The sequence below is a fragment of the Chelonoidis abingdonii genome, chromosome 22 (genome assembly GCF_003597395.2).
Source record: "Chelonoidis abingdonii isolate Lonesome George chromosome 22, CheloAbing_2.0, whole genome shotgun sequence".
In the NCBI taxonomy this organism is placed as follows: Eukaryota; Metazoa; Chordata; order Testudines; family Testudinidae; genus Chelonoidis; species Chelonoidis abingdonii.
This window is the reverse complement of record NC_133790.1, coordinates 33,108,871-33,133,391: the sequence shown is the minus strand read 5'-3', so window position 1 is coordinate 33,133,391 and position 24,521 is coordinate 33,108,871. Positions and strand designations below refer to the sequence as shown.

General features: G+C 49.6%; 1 protein-coding gene across 4 annotated transcripts in view; it reads left to right on the top strand.

Annotated features, from left to right (window-relative positions):
* Window positions 1-24,521, top strand: part of GAL3ST1 (galactose-3-O-sulfotransferase 1) — a 36,212-nt gene that overhangs the window by 2,536 nt on the left and 9,155 nt on the right. Inside the window, exon 1 of one of the 4 annotated variants that reach the window (XM_075060031.1) lies at window positions 12,743-13,540. The exons of 1 other annotated variant lie outside the window; for it this stretch is intronic. In XM_075060031.1, coding sequence (XP_074916132.1) covers window positions 13,440-13,540 — 101 coding nt within the window. In that variant the 5' untranslated portion in view covers window positions 12,743-13,439. Of the gene's footprint in view, window positions 1-12,742; window positions 13,541-24,521 lie in introns of those variants that run through there. 2 more of the 4 variants (XM_075060030.1, XM_075060029.1) reach the window with 2 other exon arrangements.

Here is a 24,521-nt window from a genome sequence, read left to right as displayed (position 1 = left end):
AAGTGAAGAGAAGGATAATGGGGAACTTACGCTTACCTCAGTCCCTGGAAAAATCATGAAGCAGGTCCTCAAGGAATCCATTTGAAGGCACTTTGGAGGAGAGATGGGTGATCAGAAACAGTCAAATGATTCACCATAGGGCCGAGTCATGCCTGACTAACCCGATGCCTTCTAAATGATGGGAATAGAGTGGCGTGTTGTGGACTGGGGAAAGGTGGTGGACATATGTTTTGAACGTAGCAAAGCTTTTTGATATGATCTCCGCACAGTATTCGTGCTGCAACTTATAAAAGGTATGGATTCAGGTTATATGGACTACAAGATGACATAGAAAGTGGTAGATTCCTGGGTCTCACAAGGGTAGTGATCATGTGCTGATGATCAACGGGGGTCGTCCCGGTGGGGGGGCAGTTTGTCAACATCTTGTTAACTGCGACTGGATGATGGGATGACATTGCCGCTCAGGCAAGTTTGTGATGAACTAATCTGTGGGTGAGTGTAGGTAGCTGGGAGTAGGGAGTGCTATGACAAATGTGAGGGTATTGGGCCCAAAGAAATCTTATGAGGTTCAGCCAGGACATGAGTGCAGAGTCTGTATTTTGGAAGGAAGAGATCCGGATGCACTGCTACTGGCTGTGGAATGACTGGCTAACGGCAGTTCTGCAGAAACGGACCTGGGGATTTACAGTGGTTGAGAAACTGGAATATGAGTCAGCGGTGTGCCCTTATTGCCAAGAAGACTTAACTGCATATTGGGCTGCATTAGTAGGAGCATTGACAGCAGATCAAGGGAAGTGATTATTCCCCTCTATTTAGCACTGGTGAGGCCACACCTGGAGTATTGCATCCAGTTTTGGGGCCCCCACTACAGAAGTGTTGTGAACAAATTGGAGAGAGTCCAGCAGAGGGCAATGAAAATGATTAGGGGGCTGATGCACATGACTTATGAGGCGAGGCTGAGGGAACTGGGGTTATTTAGTCTGCAGAAGAGAAGAATGAGGGGGGATTTGATAGCAGACTTCAACTACCTGAAGGGGAATTCCAAAAAGGATGAAGCTAAGTTGTTCTCAGTAGTGGCAGATGACAGATATTAGGAAACACTATTTCACTAGGAGGGTGGTGAAGCACTGGAATGGGTTACGTAGGGAGGTGGTGAAATCTCCATCCTTAGAGGTTTTTAAGGTCAGACTTGACAAAGCCTTGGGTGGGATGATTTAGTTGAGGGTTGGTCTTGGTTTGAGCAGGGGGTTGGACTAGATGACCTCCTGATGTCTCTTCCAACCCTAATATTCTATGAGTTATATCTTGAGTATTACCCCTAGCTTGAGTCCTGTCCAAACTCAAAATCCTTCCATCAAGCATGATGATATTTTTAATTGGAGTTGGTAACCTAAGAGGTATAGGGATATAGATTACAGTTTGAGTGAGCACAACTCATCAGCTGCTAACGTGACCACTCTGTCGTGTGGACGTAGGCTAGTTCCACTTCAGTGCAGCTAGTCCTCCACTGCCCTCCCACAATTCTCCCATGTCTGTCCTTTCTGGGCAACTTCTCCAACAATTCCCTGGGAAAGAGTTCGTAGAGCTAAGGACCCGGGGGTACAGCAGTCTTAGCGCCATGCCTGTGAGTGCAGCACCAGTATGGGTGTCGCAGCTCGAGTATTTATCGCAGTGTGGCTGTCACTTGAGTAAGGCCACCTTGACAGAGGTGTAACTAGAGAGATAACTCAAGTTAACTCTGCAAGGATGACACCCCAGTCTCCTGAGCCAGTGGTCAATTGGTGCCCTTGAGTTGAATGTGACACAAATCCTGCACCGAATCCCATCCCATGTCACCCGTAAAAGTGTATGCGATTGCACAGTGGCAGAATTGGGCCCTCCATGGCTCTGTCTACATTAGGCAGCCTTTCACAGATATGTCCCACTGTCGCTAACGCCCAGCAGGAACCATCCCCAGTGCAACTGCCACCAGCATAACCACTGATTGAGTTGTGCCCACTGGGAATTACAGGGCTAAAAACCTAGTGTAGATGCTGCCTTCTATGTGAGGTTGTTTGTGGGTCTGTCAGGAAAACCATCTTGATACTTCAAAACTGAGCTAATTTGATCTGGAGTCTCTAGGAGACAATAAATATGGAGCCCCAATGGTTACAGAGACAAAGTACAAATGCAGTTATATTCCACACTCAGCACTAGCTATTGCATTGGGTATCTCTGTAGTAGCCAAGTTTGGTAACCTTTTGCACAGGGAGTTCCCTCCCCAGCTGAAATACTGCCACTGCCAATAAAGGGTGGTATTGCCAAGTGGATAGCACACTGAACTGGATCTCAGAAGATCTGGGTTCTATTCGCACCCATGGCCTGCTGGGCAAGACATGTCACCACTCTGTGCCTCTGTTTCTCCATTGTAAAAGTGAGTTGATGATACTGGCCTCCTTTGGAAAGTGCTTTGAGACCTATGATGAAAAGTAGTTTTTAAGAGCTAGGTATTCTCATTTCCTACTGTGTATTTGCTTTGACACCTCAGGGAATTACAGACCAGTCACCTTAATAGGTAATGGAGCAAATAATCAAAATCAATTTGTAAGCATCTAGAAGAAAATAAAATAAGTACCAATCAACATGGATTTGACAAGAATAAATTATGTCAAACCAATCTAATAGTAACAAGCCTTCTGGATGGGGAAAGTAGTAGATGTGATATATCTTGATTTTAGTAAGGCTTTTGAAACTATCCCACATAACCGGTTTCAGAGTAGCACCCGTCTTAGTCTGTATCCGCAAAAAGAACAGGAGTACTTGTGGCACCTTAGAGACTAACAAATTTATTTCAGCATGAGCTTTCGTGAGCTACAGCTCACTTCTTCGGATGCATAGAATGGAACACCTTATGCATCCGAAGAAGTGAGTTGTAGCTCACGAAAGCTCATGCTAAAATAAATTTGTTAGTCTCTAAGGTGCCACAAGTACTCCTGTTCTTTATCCACATGACTTTCTCATAACAAACCAAGAAATATAGCCTAGATGAACCTACATAAAGTACATGCCTAAGTGGTTGGACAAGCACACTCAATTGCCAATGGTTCACAATCCAGCTAGAAAGGTATAGAGTGGGTCGCCACAGGGATTTGTCTTGGGATGGTTCTAGTCAATCTCTTCTTGAATATGTACAGCATATACTTATAAAGTTTGCAGATGATACCAAGCTGGGAGGAGTTGCAAATGCTTTGAGGACAGGATTAGCATTCAAAATGATTCTGACAAATTAGAGAAATGTCTGAATAAATAGGGATGAATTCATTAAGGAGAATGCAAAGTTCTATGCTTAGGAAGGAACCAGGGGTGGGTCCTGTCTGTTTTTGTTCAATATCTTCATTAATTATCTGGAGGATGGTGTGGATGCGCCCTCAGCAAGTTTGCAGATTACGCTAAACTGGGAGGAGTGGTAGATACGCGGAGGGTAGGGATGGATAAGAGGACCTAGACAAATTAGAGGAGGGCCAAAAAAGAAATCTTGATGGGGATCAACCAAGACAAGTGCAGAGTCCTGCACTTAGGACGGAAGAATCACTATGCACTGCTACACACTGGGGACGAGTCCGCTAGGCAGCAGTTCGCAGAAAAGCACCTAGGGGTTACAGTGGATGAGAAGCTGGATATGAGTCGACAGTGTGCCCTTGTCGCCAAGAAGGCTAACAGCATTTTGGGCTGTATTGCCAGCAGATGGAGGGATGTGATCATTCCCCTCTATTCGGCATTGGTGAGGCCTTATCTGGAGTACTGTGTCCAGTTTTGGGCCTCACACTACAAGAAGGATGTGGACAAATTGTAGAGAGTCTAGCAATCGGGAACAAAAATGACTAGGGAGTTGGGGCACATGATTTACGAGGAGAGGCTGTGGGAACTGGGATTATTTAGTCTGCAGAAGAGAAGAATGAGGGGGGATTTGATAGCTGCTTTCAGCAACCTGAAAGGGAGTTCCAAAGAGGATGGATCTAGGCTGTTCTCAGTAGTAGCAGATGACGGAACAAGGAGTAATGGTCTCAAGTTGCAGTGGGGGAGGTTTAGGTTGGATATTAGGAAAAACTTTTTCACTAGGAGGGTGTTGAAGCACTGGAATGGGTTATCTGGGAAGGTGGTGGAATCTCCTTCTTTAGAGGTTTTTAAAGTCAGACTTGATATCCCTGGCTGGGATGATTTAGTTGGGGATTGGTCCTGCTTTGAGGGAGGTTGGACTAGATGACCTCCTGAGGTCCTTTCCAACCCTAATATTCTATGATTCTGATTCTAAAGAGTACTGCAGAAAAAGATCTAGGGGGTTATAGCGGATCACAAACTAAACTTGAGTCAACAATGTAATGCTGTTGCAAAAAAAGCAAACATCCTGGAATATATGATCAGGAATGTTATAAGCAAGACTTAAGAAGTTATGCTTCCACTCTACTCAGCATTGAGAAGTCATCAGCTGGAGTGCTGTGTCCAGTTCTGGGCACCATGCTTTGAGAAACGTGGACAAATTAGAGAAAATTCAGAGGAGAGCAACTGAAAGAGTCTAGAGAACAGGACAGATTGAAAAAAATGGGTTTGTTTAGTTTGGAGAAGAGAAGACTGAGGATGGACATAAGTCTTCAAGTATATATATATATGAATATTATGAAGAGGAGGGTAATAAATTGTTTTCCTTAACCTCTGAGGACAGAACAAGAAGCAACCGGCTTAAATTGCAGCCAGGTTGGTTTAGGTTTGACAGTCAGGGTAGTTAAGCACTGGAACAAACTGCCTAGGGAGGTTGTGAATGTCCGTTGTTGGAGGTTTTTTAAGATGAGGTTAGACAAACACCTCTCAGGGATTGTCTAGATCAGTGGTTCTCAAACTTCTTCTGTTCAGGACCCATTTGTAAATGTCAGTGTCATGTCATGACCCAGTCAATTGCTTTCATACAAATAATATCTGTCTTACTGATTATACATGAACGCAGTAAATGCTAAGTACATGGTACCACAGCAGCGGCTCTTGTCCCCCACAAAGCGGGCTGGGCTCTGAGACTGCAGCACTTTTTAGGTTTGCCTTGACTGGGCCAAAGTTGTGTGAGTGGCATTGCAACCTGAGACAGGGTCACAGCACCACTCACTCAGATTTGGTCCAGCCAGCACACCCCATCGTCAAGACCGAGCGGCTGGTGGGCCAAAGCTGAGCAGTACTGCGACCGCATGTACCAGGTCGCAACATCCAGAGCAGGAAGCCAAGCCCAGCTAGCTCCATAGGACTGAAGTCCCAAGAGTCACTGCTGTACAATGAGCGTGGGTTGGCTTTGCAACATACCCCCTTCCCACAGGCCTCCCATGAGACTCTTTGTCACATTCTGGCAACTCACACGGTGAGAAGCCCTGGTCTAGATAATATATAGTCCTGCCTCAGCGCAGGGGACTGGATTAGCTGACCTCTCAAGGTCCTTTCAGCCCCACTTGTCTGATTCTATGTGTAGGACCCTAGACGGGCAGAGGCGTCTTTCAGCTCAAGTCTATGACAAAGGCCGCTGTGAGATACTTCAGAAGGTGTAAATCCTCCACACTGGAAGTTATAGTCTATCCTGCTCATGGGAGTTGTTGGTTCCTGACCCCAGTAGGTAGTGAAGCATAAGAATTGATTTCTCTTCTGCATTTTTATCCAAGCTAAAATAGCTGTGGCTGTTCTTATTCTTATCTATGTCCATTATTCCCTTATTGTGGGACACTGGTTTACAGGAGGATGGGACTGTCCTTTTACTCTGGTTTGAAGGGATAAGCCAATCCCTTTGTCTGTATTTAATGTTAAAGCCCCATTCTTACTTTCCAGCTCTTGGGAGAGTTTCCCAGGCAGGGCCAGGTGTAGTTGTGCAGACAGATCGATTCCAGGTGTCAGGGTAAGTCCTTCCTCCCCAGGTTAAACTGATGGCAGTGTTTCTTCTCCCTTTGTGCAAGGGTGGGTGTGGGGCATGACACAGTGGCAAATCCACATGGTGCTACACCAGGACAGTCCCATTACAAAAAGGCCCAACAGCACTCAGTCATGCTTCTGTCTTGGATGTACCAAGGTGTAAATCAGGGGTCAGACTTGGGTAAAAAAATGGTGGTACTTTCCTAAGCTCCACCCACAAAATAAGTTCTGCCTTATGTGAGTCACCACAATGAGACTCTGCTCACAGCAGATTGTGCAGATGTTCAGAACATGAATGTGCCTAGTCTCTAGGGTCAACTAACCTCTTGGTGCTTAGTTCCCCTCCTTGGGGACTGGATATGCCTTGGGCTTGTCTCCTTGATTGGGGGCAAAAAAAAATTAGCATCTCCCACGCACGTGTGGCACCAAAAGGAGACGTCACTCACAATAACTTGTGCAGCTCCATAACCCTCCTTCTCCTTCCTCACTTGAGCAATGAAATATCATCACTGGGCATGTGAATCAACCCCTCGATGGGACGAATGCAGTGGTTCACATCTCTCAGAGCTATTGTCCCAGGCGCTCTGCATACTCAAGTAGACTTCTTAGGGCCAATTCAGATTTGTGAAGTTTTCATAGTGACCGTAATAGCCAGAGATGTACTTTATTTTGTAATTGAAAACTGAGGTTCCGATACAGGATATACGTGCATACTGGCTGTTTCCCAGCCCTAGTTAGGTAGTTACCTTTCTAACTAATTTATCTAATAGGTTAGAATCCCTTTGATAACGGATATCAGAGTATATGGGGTGGGAGAGTTGTGCTATATACTAGATGAGTAGGGCCCTACCAAATTTATGGCCATGAAAAACGTATCACAGACTGTGAAATCTGCTCTCTGCCCGTGAAATCAGGTGTTTTGTGTGCTTTGGCTCTATACTATGCAGATTTCATGAGGGAGGCCAGCATTTCTCAAATTGAGGGTCTTGACCCAAAAGGGAGTTGCAGGGGGTCGCGTTATTACCACCCTTACTTCTGCACTGCCTTCAGGGCTGGGCAGCCCGAGAGCATTGGCTGCTGACTGAGCGCCCAGCGCTGCAGGCAGCAGTGTAGAAGTAAGGGTGGCAATATCACACCAGGCCATCCTTACTTCTGTGCTGCTGCTGGTGGCGGCTCTGCCTTCAGAGCTGGGCTCCCGGCCAGCAGCCACCGCTTTCCAGCTGCCCAGCTCTGAAGGCAGAACTGCTGTCTGCAGCAGTAAGCTTAGCAGTACCACAACCCCTCCTACAATAACCTTGCGACCCTCCCCTCAACTCCTTTTTGTGTCAGGACCCTACAATTACAACACTGTAAAATTTCAGATTTAAATAGCTGAAATCATGAAATGTATGATGTGTCAAATCCTTGACCATGAAATTTGACCAAAATGGACCATGAATTTGGTAGGGCCCTACAGATGAGTCAACAGGTTCTCGTATATTAATTAGTTCAATATCAACATAGCCCGACTATTTATTTCTATCAGTTTGCCTTAGGGACTGGCAATGAGACTGACAATAAATCACTTGCTAAAATCCAGCCCAGGTTGGTATTGGTTACAATGTGTCATTGTCTGATGGCTCATTAGTGGCCTGTCTGAAGTGCATTTATTGGGTCTCACCTCTCACCAGACTCCAGCAAGGCCAGGTCTACTCTTAGAAATGTGGCTGGCACAGCTGGGGCAGTCAGGGAGGTGAGTCTGAGCTGATATAGTGGCCTTGGGAAAAGCTCTGGAGCAGCTGTTATACTGGTATGTCTATTAGGCTTAGTTTGTCACCCTGAGCCAGATGAAACTCTCCTAGTCTTAGTGCTGTTATACTGGCATATCTATGTCCACACTGGGGGCGGGCAGTTCATCTGTAACGATGCTGACAGAGCAGCAAAACCTTTCAGTGTAAACAAGGTCTAAGACAAGTGTCAACAGGCTGCCTGGCACGCCTCGGGCCCTTGGCCAGCAGTCTCAGCAGAGAGGTCAAGGCTTTTCCCAGGAACAGAGAAACTGATGCCTTGGTGAATTGCCCTCCCCACATGGAAAGCTTTAATGCCTGCCTCCCACCATTAAGCACTTTTAAACGCCCATCGTGGCTGCCTGCTGCTCTGCAGTGCCAGGAGAATGGAAAGACCTGGCCACTTGACCTGGGCTGTATCTGTGCAGCACGACCAGGGTGCTCTCCCTGGGGCACTGAGCAGTGAAATGTGACTTTTCCCTGTTATCCAGTCTCCTGTGCAGTGCTGTCAGCCCCTCCCAGCAGCTCCCCCAGAGTGGGGCTGTACTGGCTGGTGACACAATGTCCAGAATCTAGGCTCTCAGCAAGCACCTAGTTCTTTCTGGCCCTGCCCTAGCTGCCTTTCTTAGACTGAGCGCACAGCAGCAGCACTGCTCCTACGCCGGCCAGCATGGATCAGTACAAAGATCCCCTGCCACAGCATGGGCGCTTTCAAAGTCCCTGTCCTGGCTACAGCTTTCAGGGGGCTGCTCCCTCTCCAGACCCTGGAATGGGATGGGGTCAAAGGGGGTGGCAGGCCAATCTGATCAGAAGTACAAAGGCAAGGAACATACACTCACTGTGCCCCTTCCTTGTCCTCCTGATGAATAGAGGCCTCGAGGGCAGAGCTGAACCACTGGCATGTGTCTGGAATTCTCCCCATTCCAGAGCTGCTCAAGGGGGTGGTGGGCGGGCTGCTCATTGCCATGGAGACTTGGGCCCTTAAGGTGGTGGGAGGAGCTTGGGGCTCTCTCTGACCTGCTTTGCTGAAGGCCAGAGCTTGTCAGGGGCTGGATTACAGTTCCCAAACGAGGAGGCAGCTGGGAGCCTGAGGAACTGAGGCAGTGGCTGGGAGCTAGACAGATGTTGGAGCCTAGACTGGCAGAGGCATCTTTCAGCTCAAGTCTCTGACAAAGGCCCATGTAAGATCCTTCAGAATAAGGTATAATCCTCCACCCTGGATGGTTATCGTCTCTCCTGCCCATGGGAGGTGTTTGTTCCTGACCCCTGAGGCTTGAAAGTTGATTTCTCTTCCACATTTTTATCATAGCTAAAATAGCTGTGGATGTTCAGATTCTTATCAGTCTCTCATTGGCTTTGGAACCCTGCTAAGCTCATGACCTTCATGATATCCTGTGGCTGGGAGGTCCTCTGGGTAGATATGTTTTGAGTATAAAGTAAGGAAGCATGGTCCCTCAGGGTGCAGAAAGAGAGCCTTACTATGCCCCAGGATTCTGGTAGTCTATGGAGAAGGCAGTGCTACTAGAGATGGGAGAAATCCATACGCTGGAGCCAAACACTGGGGAAGCCTAGATCCAGATCCAAACCCAATATGAATGACACCATGTGATTTGGCCTGAGCTGCAGAATTCAGATCTGCTTCACGGCCTATTCAGGGCATTTACCAATAGATTGTCCTGATGCATTCAGCTGTCTGGGGCTCACGAGCCACTGAGTTCAAGCGCCAGGTACATGCTGCTGACTGATTCTGTTCTGATCTAACCTGGGCAACCTTTGGGGGCTCACCCTGTTAAGTGTGACGCCGTAACACAGGGGAGTTCTTCCAGACACAAGGGCTGGGTTCACGCTTGCAAAAATGAGAACCATATTTCAGGCAGTGTCTGCTGTAATATATGTGCAGCCTCTGAACATTGTCTACACTACAGCTTCTATCATTGCTCTACTGATGGAAAATTACAGGTCCCTTTTTGCCAGTGTAGACTAGGCCAAGGTGTGACACAAGGCATGGAAGATGCCTTGTGACGCATGCAGCTTAAGGTGTGCAAGGAGTACAAAGGCCACGGTCAGCAGTGTACAGTACAGGGCGATGGGTGGGCAAGGACGAGGAGGTGCAATGTGAGGTGTTAGGCATGCATGGGGCTGCACCAGTCATGCAAGATGGCAAGTGAGGGGTGCAATATGGAGGGCAAGGAGCAGTGGGAGGAGATGAGAAAGACATATGAAGGCGCAGGGCTCATTGCCCAGCACAGCAAATGCTGGCTTCGTCTAAATGGGCCCTCACGGGGGAGGGATAGCTCAGTGGTTTGAGCATTGGCCTGCTAAGCCCAGGGTTGTGAGTTCAATCCTTGAGGGGACCATTTAGGGAACTGGGGTAAAAATCTGTTTGGGGATTGGTCCTGCTTTGAGCAGGGGGTTGGACTAGATGACCTTCTGAGATCCCTTCCAACCCTAATCTTCTATGATTCTATGACCTCAAGAGCTGCCTGGGGCAGGGCACAACAAGCCCTGGGGAGCAAAGCGCTGCTGTATCATCCCCTTTAAAAGCAGCAGTCTGCTTTGCAGGCAGATGGGAAGGAGCCAGGGCTGGGGCTGACTGAACAATGGCCCCTATTCTGTGCCTGGGGTGATGTGTTGGGCGGTCCTGGCAGATGGGAGCAGGGTTCCACTGCTGCCATGGGTGGAAAGAGCACTTCAGCTCTGCTTACGCTGCCTGCTGGGGACAAAGGAGCGTGTGGGCCACCTCAGTCCCCAGCTCCTCATCAGGAGCTACCAGCAAAAGGCTGGTTTGTTTCCTCCAAACAAAACACTGCTTCATGTCCCAGGCCAGGCCCTACCCCTCCTCCCCACACAGGTCTGCGGGCAGCACCATGGCCAGGTATGGGCTGGATCCAGGCATGAATAGAGGCCATGGGAATCAGAGGCAACTTGCAGAGCAGTGACTGAGCCTCAGGTGGGGAATCTCTAGCAGCTTGGCCAGAACCCCTAAGCTAACAGTGCCAGTCTGTGAGTGGATGGGTGGTGGATGAAGCATCCCTCACCATACAAAAGAGACAGGCCTTGATTATAGTGACTAAAAGGGGATTCTGTACTGAGGCTGCTAGACACAGACAGACCCTGTGGTCCCCTTTGGCTGTGTATCTGCCATCCTGAGCCGCGTAGTTTCACCACACAGGGTCTTCCTACGTCCTGGCCTGGCCGCAGTGGTCGTGGCAGGGACTGCTGATAGTGGAAATAAGGGGTGATATGAGATGATAAGCGATGGAGGTTTAGCAGCTATATGAAGCCACAAGAGGAACTGATTAAACACTAGGGGCTGAAATGCCAGCCATACACAGGTGGCACCCAGCTCTCTGTGTCCCCTCTGGCAGATGTGACCAGCTCCCTCTCCCTGCTGTCCTGGTGCCTGGCTGGGACCAGCCCTGGACAAAGAGCAGCTAGTGAACGCTGCACCCAGGTGAGACGGAGGCGATGCTGCTATGAAGAAGGAAGTGCCATGAAGATCTCTCCTCTTCCATAACTTCCCCCACGATCGAGGGCACCTGCCCCTCGAGGATACCGGCTGCCCAAATAGCCCATGCAGCACGAACTACCCCCTCCAACTGTGACTAGCCAGAGGATCGTGCCCTATCCTGTCTGACACAGACCTGGCCAGGGTGAGGACATTTGGGACCTCCTGGCTCCATTAGTGCATCTCAGCTGCCAGGATGGAGCTGCACACCCTGGGAATACGCCAACTGGTGCCATGCACAGCAGCCTGTCTGCTTAGCAGCATGCCTGTGCCCTAAGCACATCACTCCAGCGCTGCACCCCATTGAATAGAGTCCAGCACAAGAGCCTGCTGTCCCAGCCCTCCAAGGAATTGGCCCTGCTGTCTGAGATGCCTCTCCCTCCGTGAGCACAACGTCCCATGACAACTATGTTCCTCCGGGGCCCTGACAATTTCTCCAATGGGGGAGGTTCGTGAGTGCAGGAGTCAGAACTCTCATGGGAGCAGAGCTTAGACTGTGGAACTCCCTGCCACATGAGAGATGAGACCACAGGCCTCAGAGGGATCAGAACTCAATGCAAAACTCATCTCTTCAGCTTAGCTTCCCCTCAAGAGCTCTCCACATGCAGACTTTGTCTTCACTGCCAAAGAATGTGTGTTTTTACACTGATAATGGGCGCAGGAGGATAGGCAAGGTCAACCATGGGCAGGGGAATAGTGTTGACCCGTGGTAGAACTTGACAGTGGGCTGGCTAACGTGCAGTCATGACCCTCCATAAAAAAAATCCATCTGTTTTGCAGAGAAGACAATAGCCACAGGCAAGATAAGCTGTAGCCAACCTCACCCACTTAAACACACCAGAAAAAATAATGCCATGGCCTTTAAATGAAGAGAGAGTTTGTGTGATTGTAATTGGACTTTAATAGCTTGGCAGGAATTCAGCTGCTCCCTGATAATGCAAAAAGTTTATAAATAAATAAAGAGTAAGGGTGGGGATCAGCAATTCAGTGAGAGAAAGGTTGCCTGGGGAATCAGTGAGACCGGGACAGTGATGTGGCTAAGCAGACTAGGCTGAGATGTCAGCTTCTGGCTTGCAATGGGGGTAGAGCTGAGCACAGACTGACTCCGCCTTGGATAGGATCTCTGAGACAGGCCTCAGCCACAGAGTTCAGATCCAGATCTCAGCTCCCCAAAGGTCAAAGCAGCACAGTTCCCCACTCCCCCTTTTCAGAGGGTTGGAAGGGATCTCAGGAGGTGTCTAGTCCAACCCCTTGCTCAAAGCAGGCCCAATTGCCAACTAAATCATCTCAGCCAGGGCTTTGTCAAGCCAGGCCTTAAAAACCTTTCAATTGGCTTCCAACCAGGCCCACTGTGAGCAACCTCCTGAGCGGTATGAAGCCATTTCCCAGCCCCAGCTCATGGGAGACCATTCCTGGCCAATGAGCAGTCAGAGTGCGGCTTGCTGTCTGCCCTGATGGGTGGAACTGGCCCTGCTGTATTGAACCTCTCACTGTGTGTTTACTGAGAAATCTCAGCCAATCTTGAAACCCCACCTCTGCCGGCAGCTGCCTGGTGAGCCAGGAACCTGTCGGCTTTCTAGCCCATCAAGCTTACCTGCCTGGAGCTGGGTTACGGATAGGGCCCTCTCCACTAGCCACCAATGGAAACCTGTCCTGTGGTCAAGTGGCACCTGGCCCCAAAAGCCAGTGTCTCCACAAGTGAACAGCAGTGCCTGCCACAAGCTCCCAGCTCTGGCTGTTTTATCTGCATGCTCCGTGCCCTGGGCTCCTGCCGTGGTTGGTTGGGCTGGATTTTGCTGTGCCTAGCAGGAGAAGTGGGGAAGGAGTACATGGTCTCCAATGACAATGTCTTTGTTGATGTCAATGCTGCAGATGGATACAAATGGTTCTGTTGTTCTCAGCCCTGGAAGGGAGGGTTGTGAATGAGCTCTCTGTGCTGCTTGAAGTGGGAGGAGAGACAAGCCAGGGAGCCAGCTAGGGTGGTGGTGAGAGCTCACTCTCCAGACATTCTCCCTCCAGGAGATGGTGGGAGGGTCCGGATCCAGCTGCACTCCTGAGAGGAGAGACTGAGATCCTGGAGATAGCAGGCACCACTGGGAAGAAACTGCCTGCCCTGAGGCTTCAGAGTCCCAAGCTGATGTCATGGCTCTGGCACCACGGAGATGGCATAGGGAAGGTGGCCACAACTTCTAGGGAGGGGCGAGCTGTCTTGTAAGAGCTGGCACTGGGATAATTACCCAGGAGATTCCATGTCGAAGCAACATTCCAGTACCCTTTGCATGCAGTCTGGTCCCACTGAGCCCTGGAAGGAAAGGGAAGTTTGCAGAGAGGAGCTTAAGCCAAAGAAAAGGTGAGGTTCACAGGGTTTTTTTTTACTGTGTATCTACTACAGTGGGGAGTGTGTATGTGTGTGTGTGTGTGTGAGAGAGAGAGAGAGAGCATGCAGGGGGAGTGTGTGTGAGAGAGACTATGTGGGGGGGGGATTGTGTGTGGTGGAAGAATGAAAGGGGGTAAGGAGATGATAGTGTTTGTCTGCAGTGGGGAAGGGAGAGCATACAGTTAGAGTGCCGGGTTGTTGTATGCAGTAGGGTAGCAGAGTCTGTGTGTGCCAGGACACTGTGTTTGTAAAGAGTCTGGCTGTCACTGAGAGTGTTTGCAGGTGCAGCAGGGAGCATGGGCTTGGGAGAGGGAGATGTATGGGGAAGAGTGAGAGCCCTCCTTTTCCTCTGGGATGCCTGCTCTGCAGGAGGAGTGCCATTGGGGACAGGCTTTCGGGGCACAGAGGGCTGCGGGGGGGGGTAATTGTGGGAAACCTGCGGTCTCTGGGGTAGTAGTGGGGGCCATATGTGTCTACAAGAAAGTGGGGGTAGCTGCGTGGGACATGCTGTCTGGGAGGGGCAGTTGGGGCCATGTTCTCTGCGGGGGCACAGCTGTGTTACTCTCATTAGGAAGGTGGCATACAAGTGGCAGGCCTGGTAGCGACCATGTCCCCTCGTCCCTCTGCTAACCGGGAGCCACAAATAACAGGAGCTGCTCCTTGCAGCCTTGCCTGCAGGGCTGCAGCCTGTGTTAATTATTAATCCACTAACCTAAGGCAAAGTCAATACTGAGGCTAGGCTCAGAAAGTGATCCCAGGCACATTTGCTTACAAACATCCCAGCGGAGGCCAGGCCTGGGTGGAGGAGAAAGTCCTCTCTAGCATCCCTGGGTGCAGGGGAAATGTCCCCTCCACTCCAATGACAATGGATTGGGGATTAGAGACTCCTCCTGCAGAGCCAGTCACTGGCTGGAGGAAGCAGTTACTTGGTTCGAGGCTGCCCATGTCTCAGGATTTACAGAGCTGGACTCCAGCAAATAGGCTTTCATGTGTTTCTTTTCACATTTAATTGATATCTCTGTAGCTTGAGTTTAGCCAACATCCTGCAGTGTCCTCAGCCCAGCCTTGGGCCAGTGCATGGGAACCGGGAAGTGAAACTGACAAGAAATAGAACAGGAAACTAACCAGCCTGTTTCACCAGCCCTGCTGAGTAAAAGGCAAAAAGTAAACAAACTGAATGGGCTAGGAAAAGTGAGTTAGATGCTTAAAGTGAGATTCTGCTTTGAACGTGTCTGCAGCAGTGACCCTTGCCATGCTCAGCAGACCTGCTGCCTGTTTGTGTCCGACTCACTTTTCCTGACTTTAGTGACCAAACAAACAAAAACCCCAATAACGTTTGACTGCTCTTAACTCCTGGAAAGTCACACAGCTCTGGGAAAGTGAGCCAGATTGTATTCCGGCTTGTGCATAATTATCATCATCAATAATAATAATGATTAATAAAATATTAATCATAAATACCTACTTCTCATGTAGCACTTGTCATCAACAGAACTCTCAACTGCGTTTCAATGACAAGGCCAGTTATCTGATCCCAGAACACAATGGTGTCACTGAAGCTGTAATGTGGTCTGCAGAATTTTAATGACCAGCAATGATGCATGGGAAGGAACGAGCCCAGCTTTGCTCTCTGATCCCAGGGCTGGCTGTCAAAAACTGAGCACATTTGTTCTGGAGGCACAAGAAACATGAAAACCATTGTACGATTTTTGTCGTCCCTCCTCAGGGAAGAGATGCTCCTTATAATTGTTTCCTTGTCAGTAATCACAGGTGTAATTAGTGGCAGAGGGAAGGAGCATGGCCCAGATTCTAATCATGGCAATACATTCACCTCTAGTGTTGTGCTTAAAGTCAAGGCTTTGCTGTACCCTTGGTAACGAAAGGTGGAAGGAGTGAGTTTTCAATACAGCCAGTTTGCTGATGTCACAACCCTTTTATGCTCTCATCACTCATCTGAAAGCTGTTGACCAGGAGTGACAATCGTCTATGCCTGATCTGCACACAGACTTGTGCCAGTTTCACTATAATGTGCTTTTAAATCAGTTTAGTTAAATCAGTGAAAAACCTTGTGTGGATGCACCTAAATTGATTTAAATATGGCTTACATAAATTTAGTTTAATTTGGTTTCTAATTGGTTTAAACTGAATCGACAAAAAACACTTTAAAACCAATTCAAGAGTGCATGTGGGTCTTTGCACTGCACTAACTTAAGTTGATTTAAAAGCAATTCAGTTAAACCAGTACAACTTTGTGTGTAGCAAAGGCCACAGTGAGAATGGCTTGACCGACAGGCCCTTTGCACAGCAGGTTCCGTACACATAGGTAGGGCCCTACCAAATTCACGGTCCATTTTGGTCAATTTCATGGTCCTAGTTTTTTAAAAATCATAAATTTCATGATTTCAGATATTTAAATCTGAAATTTCACGGTATTGTAACTGGGGTCTTGACCCAAAAGAGGTTTGTGGGAGAGGGCTGCAAAGATGTTGTAGGGGGGTCGTGGTATTGCCACCCTTACTTCTGCACTGCCCTCAGAGCTAGGCAGCTGAAAAGTGGCAGCTGCTGTCCAGGAGCCCATCTCTTAAGGCAGCACTACCACCAGCAGCTTTGCAGAAGTAAGGATGGCATGGTGTGATATTGTCACCCTTACTTCTGCACTGCTGCCTTCAGAGCTGGGCCCTCCGTCAGCAACTGCCATTCTCCAGCCACCCAGCTTTGAAGGCAGCAGGGCAGAAGTAAGGGTGGCATGGTATGGCATTGCCACACTTACTTCTGCGCTGCTGCTGGCAGTGGCACTGCCTTCAGAGCCAGGCGCCCGGCCAGCAGCCGCCACTCTCCGACTGCCCAGCTCTGAAGGCAGCACAGAAGTAAGGGTGGCAATCCTGCAATCACCCTACAATAACCTTGCGAACCCCTTCCCAAACCTTTTTTTGAGAAACACTGGTCTCCCCCATGAAATCTGTATAGGACAGAGTGAAAGTAAACAAAAGACCAGATTTCACGGCAGAGACCAGATTCATGGTCCATGACGCATTTTTTCACAGCTGTGAATTTGGTAGGGCCCTACACAAGGGCAGCCTTTTACTGCTAGTGACAGTATTTCCTTTCTATTGTGTAAAAAAAGATTTAATCCTACTTCAAAAAGAACAGGAAAGCTTATGCTCAAACCAATTTGCTAGTCTCTAAGGTGCCACAAGTACTCCTGTTCTTTTTGCTGATACAGCCTAACACGGCTGCTACTCTGATTCCTACTTCAGCAGCCAGAGAGCCCTGGTTGCCTATGTGAAGCACCTTGACCTAGATGCTCAAAAGGATTTAGGTGCATTTCAATGGGAACTAGGCACATCGGAGAATATGGGCCCTTCTCCCCACCTCAGCAGCTTCTGCATGGCAAGGGAGACACATTTACAAACACTCCCACTGTGCTGCTCATTTTTACATGCTGGGCACTTTGTGGGGTAGAACAGATGCTTGAGCCAGCTGGTTCTGTCAGAGAAAATCTCTCTGTTTCCAGATTAGGCTGTAATAACAATGCCTTGCATTTCTACAGCACTTTCATACCAAAGCCCTCTGCAAACTAGAGTGTATAAGGAATTCCTGGACTCACCACTGAATGGCGCTAGGTGGGAGTGTGCTGGTGGAGGGGCTGCTGTATTTTGGATGAGCTGTAAAATCAAAGCCTTGACCATTAGTGGGTGTGAAAGATTCCAACTCACTTTTCACACGTATCAGGGTAGTAGCTCTGGTCCTGGCCCATTTCTGGCTATGGTGTCATTGATAATCTCCTGTTCTTCACATTTCCCCCTGCATTTTCAGTTGGATGCAGGACTTAATATCCTAAATTGTTGTTTAGTGTTTTAGGATTCTGTTAAAGAGCTGCCATGTTCCACCCCAGAGATGGCTGCATGGCAGTTCTGGGTGAAGTGATTCCTTCTTTGACCTCCTTTGGGCTAGAAGCTGCTATGAGGACATAGGCCATTATCTTACTATTACTGCCACTCTTGAGAATAGCTACAAAACTGTCCCCCGAAGAGAACCTAGTAAACCCACTCTCTTCTCTGCCAAAGGTGTTTGCTGGCCATTTGATAAAATCACCTCGGGGGCTATAGAGGTTGGAGTCAAGGCCATTAGATGCATTTCAGTGGCGCTTAGGGGGCTGCTTGTCTAATCGGACAAACGATAGCCTGACCCTAGTCTGTTTATGCAGCAATGTAATGTTGCATCTGCATGTTCCAAGGCCACAGGAGGTGAGTTATGATGCAACCGCTCCAGCAGTAGTTTTCCTGTCTAGCATGGAGGTAGAATCATAGAATTGGAGGACTGGAAGGGACGTCTTCTAGTCCAGTCCCTTACACTCGAGGCACAACTAAGTAATTATCTAGATCAGTGTTTCTCAAACTGGGGTCTGCGAGGGTACTCCAGGGGATCCGCAGGCACCACAGATCAACTCCTCCCCCTCTCTAATTCCCAGAGGCTATTGAAGCCAAACTGGGAGATTTTAGGTGCTAGAAGCCTGGCAGCGCAGCGGCACTAAGCAGGCTTCCTACCTGCCCTGGCTCCACAGCACTCCTTGAAGCAGCTGGCACATCCCTGCAGCTCCTGGATGGAGGCCAGGAGTCTCCATGTGCTGCCCCGCCCCGAGTGCCAACTCTTTAGCTCCCATTGGCTGGTAACTGCGGCCAATGGGACCTGCAGGGGCGGTGCCTTTGGGAAGAGGCAGCACACAGAGACCCCCTGAACCCCCGACCTAGGAGCCGCTGTCAGAGGGGTGTGCCAGTTGCTTTCAGGAACCACCTGAAGTAAGCGCTGCTTGGATGGAACCTGCACCCCCTCCCACACCCCAACTCCCTGCCCCAGTCCAGAACCCACATCCAAACTCCCTCCCAGAGCCTGCATCCCACACACACCCTGCACCCCAGCCCCCTGCCCCAGCCTGGTGAAAGTGATTGCTGGGGGAGAGCAAACAATGGAGGAAGGGGGGGATGGAGTCAGTGGGGGGGGGTGGAGCCTTGGGGGAAGGGGTGGGATGAAGGCAGGGCCTGGAGCCAAGTGGATGGGCTTGGGGGTCCCCAAAAAATTGTAAATCAAAATGGGGGTCCTCAGGTTGCTAAAGTTTGAGAACCACTGATTTAGACCATCCCTAACAGATGTTTGTCTAACCTGCTCTTAAAAATCTCCAATGGTGGAGATTCCACAACCTCCCTGGGCAATTTATTCCAGTGCTTAACCACTCTGACAGGAAATTTTTCCTATTGTCCAACTTAAACCTCATGGGTATTCCTAGTGCTGCCATCCCAGTGGTATCAGCCATTTCAGTCAGTGCCTAGATAGATCCCCTCCTAACCTGGAGGTGTTGGGGTTGGAAACACAGACTGGTGTTTGATGATGATGCCTCTGGTTGCTGATGGGGTGGCTCTTTGTCATAAGCCCAGGAGGAGACTACCTTTCCTGCGTCAAGCCTGGGGTCATAGCCACTGGGCCAGAGGGGGAGAAATTCTGCTGGGAGCTGAGGTGCCAGGTCCCTCTTGAATGACTCGGAGGAAGTGAGGCATTAGAAAGATCATAGCTGCTGCTGCCAGGCTGGTGGGAAGGGGATCAGGTACGAAGGCTGCCAGGGATACACCAGTGAAGGGTAGAAAGGACAGCAGCAGAGAGGCAGTTTGTGAGAGCATCCCCCCACTGCCCCTGGGAGGTCACTAGACGATGCCAATAGCCAAAAGGCTGACACCCTCCTTCCCCCACCCAGCTTCAGATCTGGAACTCTTCCTATGGGCCAGGCTTAGTGGAAGGGAAGCAGCTAGCTCTGCCCAAGACACTAGGCTGCAGTGTTGGGTGTCAGGGATAAGGGAGTCCTGTTACCAGCTGCTGCCCTCAACCTCAGGATCCATTTACAGGTTCCATTCATTATTCAGTGAGATGGGAATCTCAGCAGCAACCAGTCAGCACTCAGTGCGTAGCCCACTCCCCTTCCTCAGGAGAAAGAATGGACAAGGAAGGAATCCCCACTGATACAGAGAGGGCACTGATGGGGGGAAGTTCACACAGGTGAAGGAAATTACAGATTCTAAGGCCAGAAGGGACCCCTGTGATCATCTAGTCTGATCTCCTGTGTTGTACAGGCCAGAGACCAGCCCCCAGATAATTCCTAGAGTGGAGTGTTCAGAAAAACTTCCAATCCTGATTTAAAAATGGGGAGTGATAGAGACTCTAGTAGGAGAGGAGGGATAGCTCAGTGGTTTGAGCATTGGCCTGCTAAACTCAGGCTTGCAAGCTCAATCCTTGAGGAGGCCTTTCAGGGAGCTAGGGCAAAAATCTATCAGGGGATTGGTCCTGCTTTGAGCAGGTGGTTAGACTAAATCTCCTGAGGTCCCTTCTAACTCTGAGATTCTATGATTCCTTTTTTTCAGGAGAGTGATAGCTCAGTGGTTTGAGCATTGGCCTGCTAAGCCCAGGGTTGTGAGTTCAATCCTCAAGGGGGCCACTTAGGGATCGGGGCAAAATCGGTACTTGGTCCTGCTAGTGAAGGCAGGAGGCTGGACTTGATGACCTTCCAGCTCCCTGAGAGACAGATAGGACTCTGGGTAAATTGCTCTCACTGTTAAGAACATACACCTTTTAAAGGTGACAGGGAAGGCAGAGACCCCACAGTGTTCTGCTTATAAGAAGCATACAGAGCCTTTTTCAGGGGAAAAGGCAATACACCACATTTATTGAAGCTACAACAATTAGCATATGCATTCAATAACATGCACAGTCCTGCCAGTCAATGTTATAGTTACCAACCCATAGTCTGGATCAATCTAGTGGCCAGCTAGGTTGATCACAGGTAGGTAGGAGCCAAGTTCTGTCAGTCACAACACAATGCTCCAGGGAAGTCTTGGCAGGAGGAACGCAAAGTTTCATGGCAAGGCACTCTGTTTACATAGTGATTTTCCTTCCTTGGGACCAATGAGTTTTGCACCATCATGCTGTAATCAATTGTTGTTTGATGAGTGCTTGTTTTCTTAAATTGTTTTTCTCATCCTTTATCTTATTCTTTCATTAAGTCTCTCAGGGAGTTATCCCATGCTGGTTTTGATCACAGCTATCTTGTCTTCATTGATAGGTGCCTGTCTCATCTTTAGAGTCATCAATTTGCCCTCCTCTGATATTCCAATAGGGACATGTTGCAGCCTCCTGGCACCCTTGTGTTTGTCTCCGGTTTCTCCCTAGAACATCTGGTTCAGCGATGGCCTTCACACTTATCTCTTAACACCCATTCCTAATTCACACACAAAACAGAATTAATTTACACAGAACATTTTGAACAGGAACATCAATTTGCAATGCAGAAGAAAAAAACGATCATGACATTCTTTGACTTATTTTAAAATGCTAAGCCTACAACAAAGTGGTGACCCTGAAAGGTCTGTTACTGGCGTGAAATCAGCTCAGATACATGATTATACAAAATACAAACATAAAATCCTACTACTACAACAGGCCTGGGCTCGCTCGCTCTCTCTCTTTCTCCTACCTCCTCCCCCTTTGGTCTGCACATGGTAATGTTTTTGGAAGTATGAAGGGGCCTCAGTTTCAGATTTTTGCCCTGAGCCGCCCAAAACCTTTGTGGGCCTTGCCTGGAGCTCAGCATTGCTGCAAGCAGCTGTCCTGTCCCCAGGTAGTATGTCTCCTTGTCCTGACACAGAGGACAGCATTGCTGCAATGCAGTCACTCACGCAGCTCCAGCCTCAGTCAGTGTCAGACCTTGAACCTGCCCATTCCCTCTGCTCCTGGGACTACCAGAGAACTCATCCCTTGCAGGTTGCAGCTGGCGGTTTGCAGGTGCTGTACCCTTTTCACTTCCCTCTGGTCCCTGATGGCTGGCTTGGGGCTTCCTAGACAAGCTGAGGGGATCAGGCAGGAGGGGCTGTGCTTCCCAGGAAAAGTTGTATGCAACCTGGGCCTAGGGGTGGGTGAGGTGGTAAGAATGAGTGGTGTCCCTCTGGATCCAGGATCAGGTGCATCCCATGTGCCTATGAACTATGGAAGTAGAGAGCAGCAGGAGACTGTCCCTGGGGAGGCTGGGTTGCAGGGCTCAAGAACAGGAAAGCCCTTTCTTGGAGAGCAGGTGAAAAGTTTACTGCCCCATGGGTATCTTATCAGGCTGTCCTGGCAGGTGCATGTCTGTGCACTGCTGCCCCCTGTGGGAGTGAATCTGACGTGTGTGTCCTTCTGCTACCAGGTGTGTAGACTTAGGCTATTTCTACACTAGAAACTTCAAAGTGCTCCCACGGCAGTGTGGTCACGCACAAGCGTGGTAATCCACCTCCACGAGGGGAATAGCTCCAGGCACTCGGAGCCTGTCCACACTAGTGCTTTAAAGTGCTCAAAAGTGCTGCGTGATTTTTCACGCCCCCCCCCCCTCAGCGAGCAAGTCAGAGCACTATAAAATGTAAGTGTAGACAAGCCCTTAGACCAGGTTATGTGTATTTCTGGGCACCTCTGCCCCTGCTTGGATGGTTTGGCTTTCATGTGTGTGCCTGTGTGCACAGGTGGCTTCAGGCCCCTGGAAATTAGTCTGAATGATGGATGCAGGTCTCCAAGCACGCTAGGCCTGTACACACCTAAAGAAAGCCAAGATCCCTGCCCTGATGGGTTTACAGTCTAAAGACAGAGGGAACTGGACAGGAGGGCAAAGTCAGAAGGCCTGGGACCCGCGTGACCAGGGGCAGCTCCAAGCACCAGCACGCCAAGCGCGTGCTTGGGGCGGCAAACCATTGGGGGCACTCTGCCAGTTGCTGTGAGGGTGGCAGGCAGGCTCCCTTTGGCGGCATGCCTGCGGAGGGTCTGCTGGTCCTGCAGGAGGTCCGCCAAAGCAAGGGGACCAGCGGACCCTCTGCAGGCAAGCTGCCAAAGGCAGCCTGCCTGCCCTGCTTGGGGCAGCAAAATGCCTAGAGCTGCCCCTGCGCGTGACCCAGCGACGCACATCCCATTACACACTTGCCATCTGTGTGGCAATGCTGGTCCCTCTGGGCTCAGATTGGCTGCTGTTTTTGCCCACGCACGCTGAACTGATTGGTGTGAGTGTAGGGTGAGGAGGGGGCTGTCTGGAGACACAGAAGGTCAAATGGTTACAGCAGCTTCTCTGGACTCCATTGGCACAGCATGGGCTTCTTTAGCTGGCAGTGCCCATGCTCTTGTCTAGAGTCACTGAAGCATGTGGGTGGGTGCAGATTACCATCCGCTTTTGCCTTTTGCCTGCAAGCTGCTGCCTTTGCCATCCCTGTTGCGCCTTGGCTGATGCCTTAAGCTAAGCAGTGCTTGGGCAGAAGGCCCTATGCAGCGTGTCCAGTGTGTGGCTGGAAGTGAAGCTGGTGACGAAGTAGGAGGAGGTGCTCCACCTGGAGCTGTGCTGTGCAGTGAGATGTGAAGCCAATGACCTGAGCTGCTTTTGTCCAGCCCTTGTGGGAATGTCATGGGATGCTCAGCCTTTGTTTCCACCACCCACGAGACTGCTACTGTTGTGGGCATGAGAAACAGCCCAGTGCCACCTGGTGGCGAGTCAGTTTCTGCTGCTGCCCAAAGGAGAGAGCTTGGCCCCTGTGAGTATCAGGAACGCTTGGTGGCCCTTCCATTCCTTGGCTTCCCTCAGCTTGAGCTGCTCCCCCCTCCAAGGGTCAGTCTCTCTTTGCAGGCTGTGAACAGCCTTTAAACACTCTGCAGCAACTCCTAGTGATAACGAGCCATAGTGGTGAAATAACAGCTTCCGCGAGAGGAAAGCAGGAGCAGAGCAGGTGGCCAAGTGCCCCAGAGTGAAAACCACTGGTTAATATAAAGATGATGGTTTAATGTTCTGTACCCCAGCCAGAAGAAAATGGGGCTGCGTCTAGATCCCACCTGCTGGCCCACAGTGCTGTCCTTTGAAGCTGCTGGGCCTGCCATCTCACACAGGGGAACTGATCTTTGCTGTGGCTGAGGGAGCAATCCAGGTCTTAATTATTGTATTCTTCCCGCCTATAGTCTAAACCAGACCCGAGGTCTAACAAACACAGCCACCTTTCACCTGGAGTTCATACTCACCCAAACACTCAGCTGGGCCCTTGCTCACTGTCACTGTCTGAAGATCTGTTCAACACCCAGCGGGTAAACTGAGACAAAAGGGCTCTGATTCCAGTCCCGCCAACAGCTCCCACCACAACAAACTAGTGCTCTTGGCACTCCAGCCTCCCTGCCAGGCTACATCCTACTCCTGACTCACTAGGGCACACCCAGAATTCTCTGGCCGTTGGACCTCATCCCACGGAGCCTGGAACCCAGACTTTGCGGATCCATGAGCTTCCTTCCCACCCAAGGACTGGATCCCTAGATCATACCCTAATCCATCCCCTGGGAACCCCTGGTGTGAATATGTTCCTTACAGACCACCATGGTTAGTGTACAGAAGGCTGTGCTCTGACAGACAGCTGGGCCGGAAGCTGCTCACTCAGTCATCTTTCTCCAGCTATTTCATTAGGGCTCAATGTACTTCACTGAACAGAAAGAGAAGCTACAGCAGTGACTTGATCACAGCCTATAAGTAGCTACATGGGGAACAAATATTTAACAATGGGCTCTTCAGTCTAGCACACAAGGGTCTAACATGATGCGAAGGCTGGAAGTTGAAGCTAGACAAATTCTGACTGAAAATAAGGTGTAAAGATTTAACAGTGAGAGTAATTAACCATGGGAACAATTTCCCCAGAGGTGTGGTGATTCTCCATCCCTGGCAATTTTTAGATCAGGATTGGATGTTTTTCTAAAAGTTCTGTCCTAGGAACTCTTATGGAGCAGGTCTCTGCCCTGTGAGAGGCAGGAGGTCAGATGATAATGGTGGGCCCTTCTGACCTTGGAATCTAGGACTCGCTCATGTCATAAACAGATAGCTAAGGGTTAATGTCTCTTTCACCTGGAAAGGGTTAACAAACAACACCTG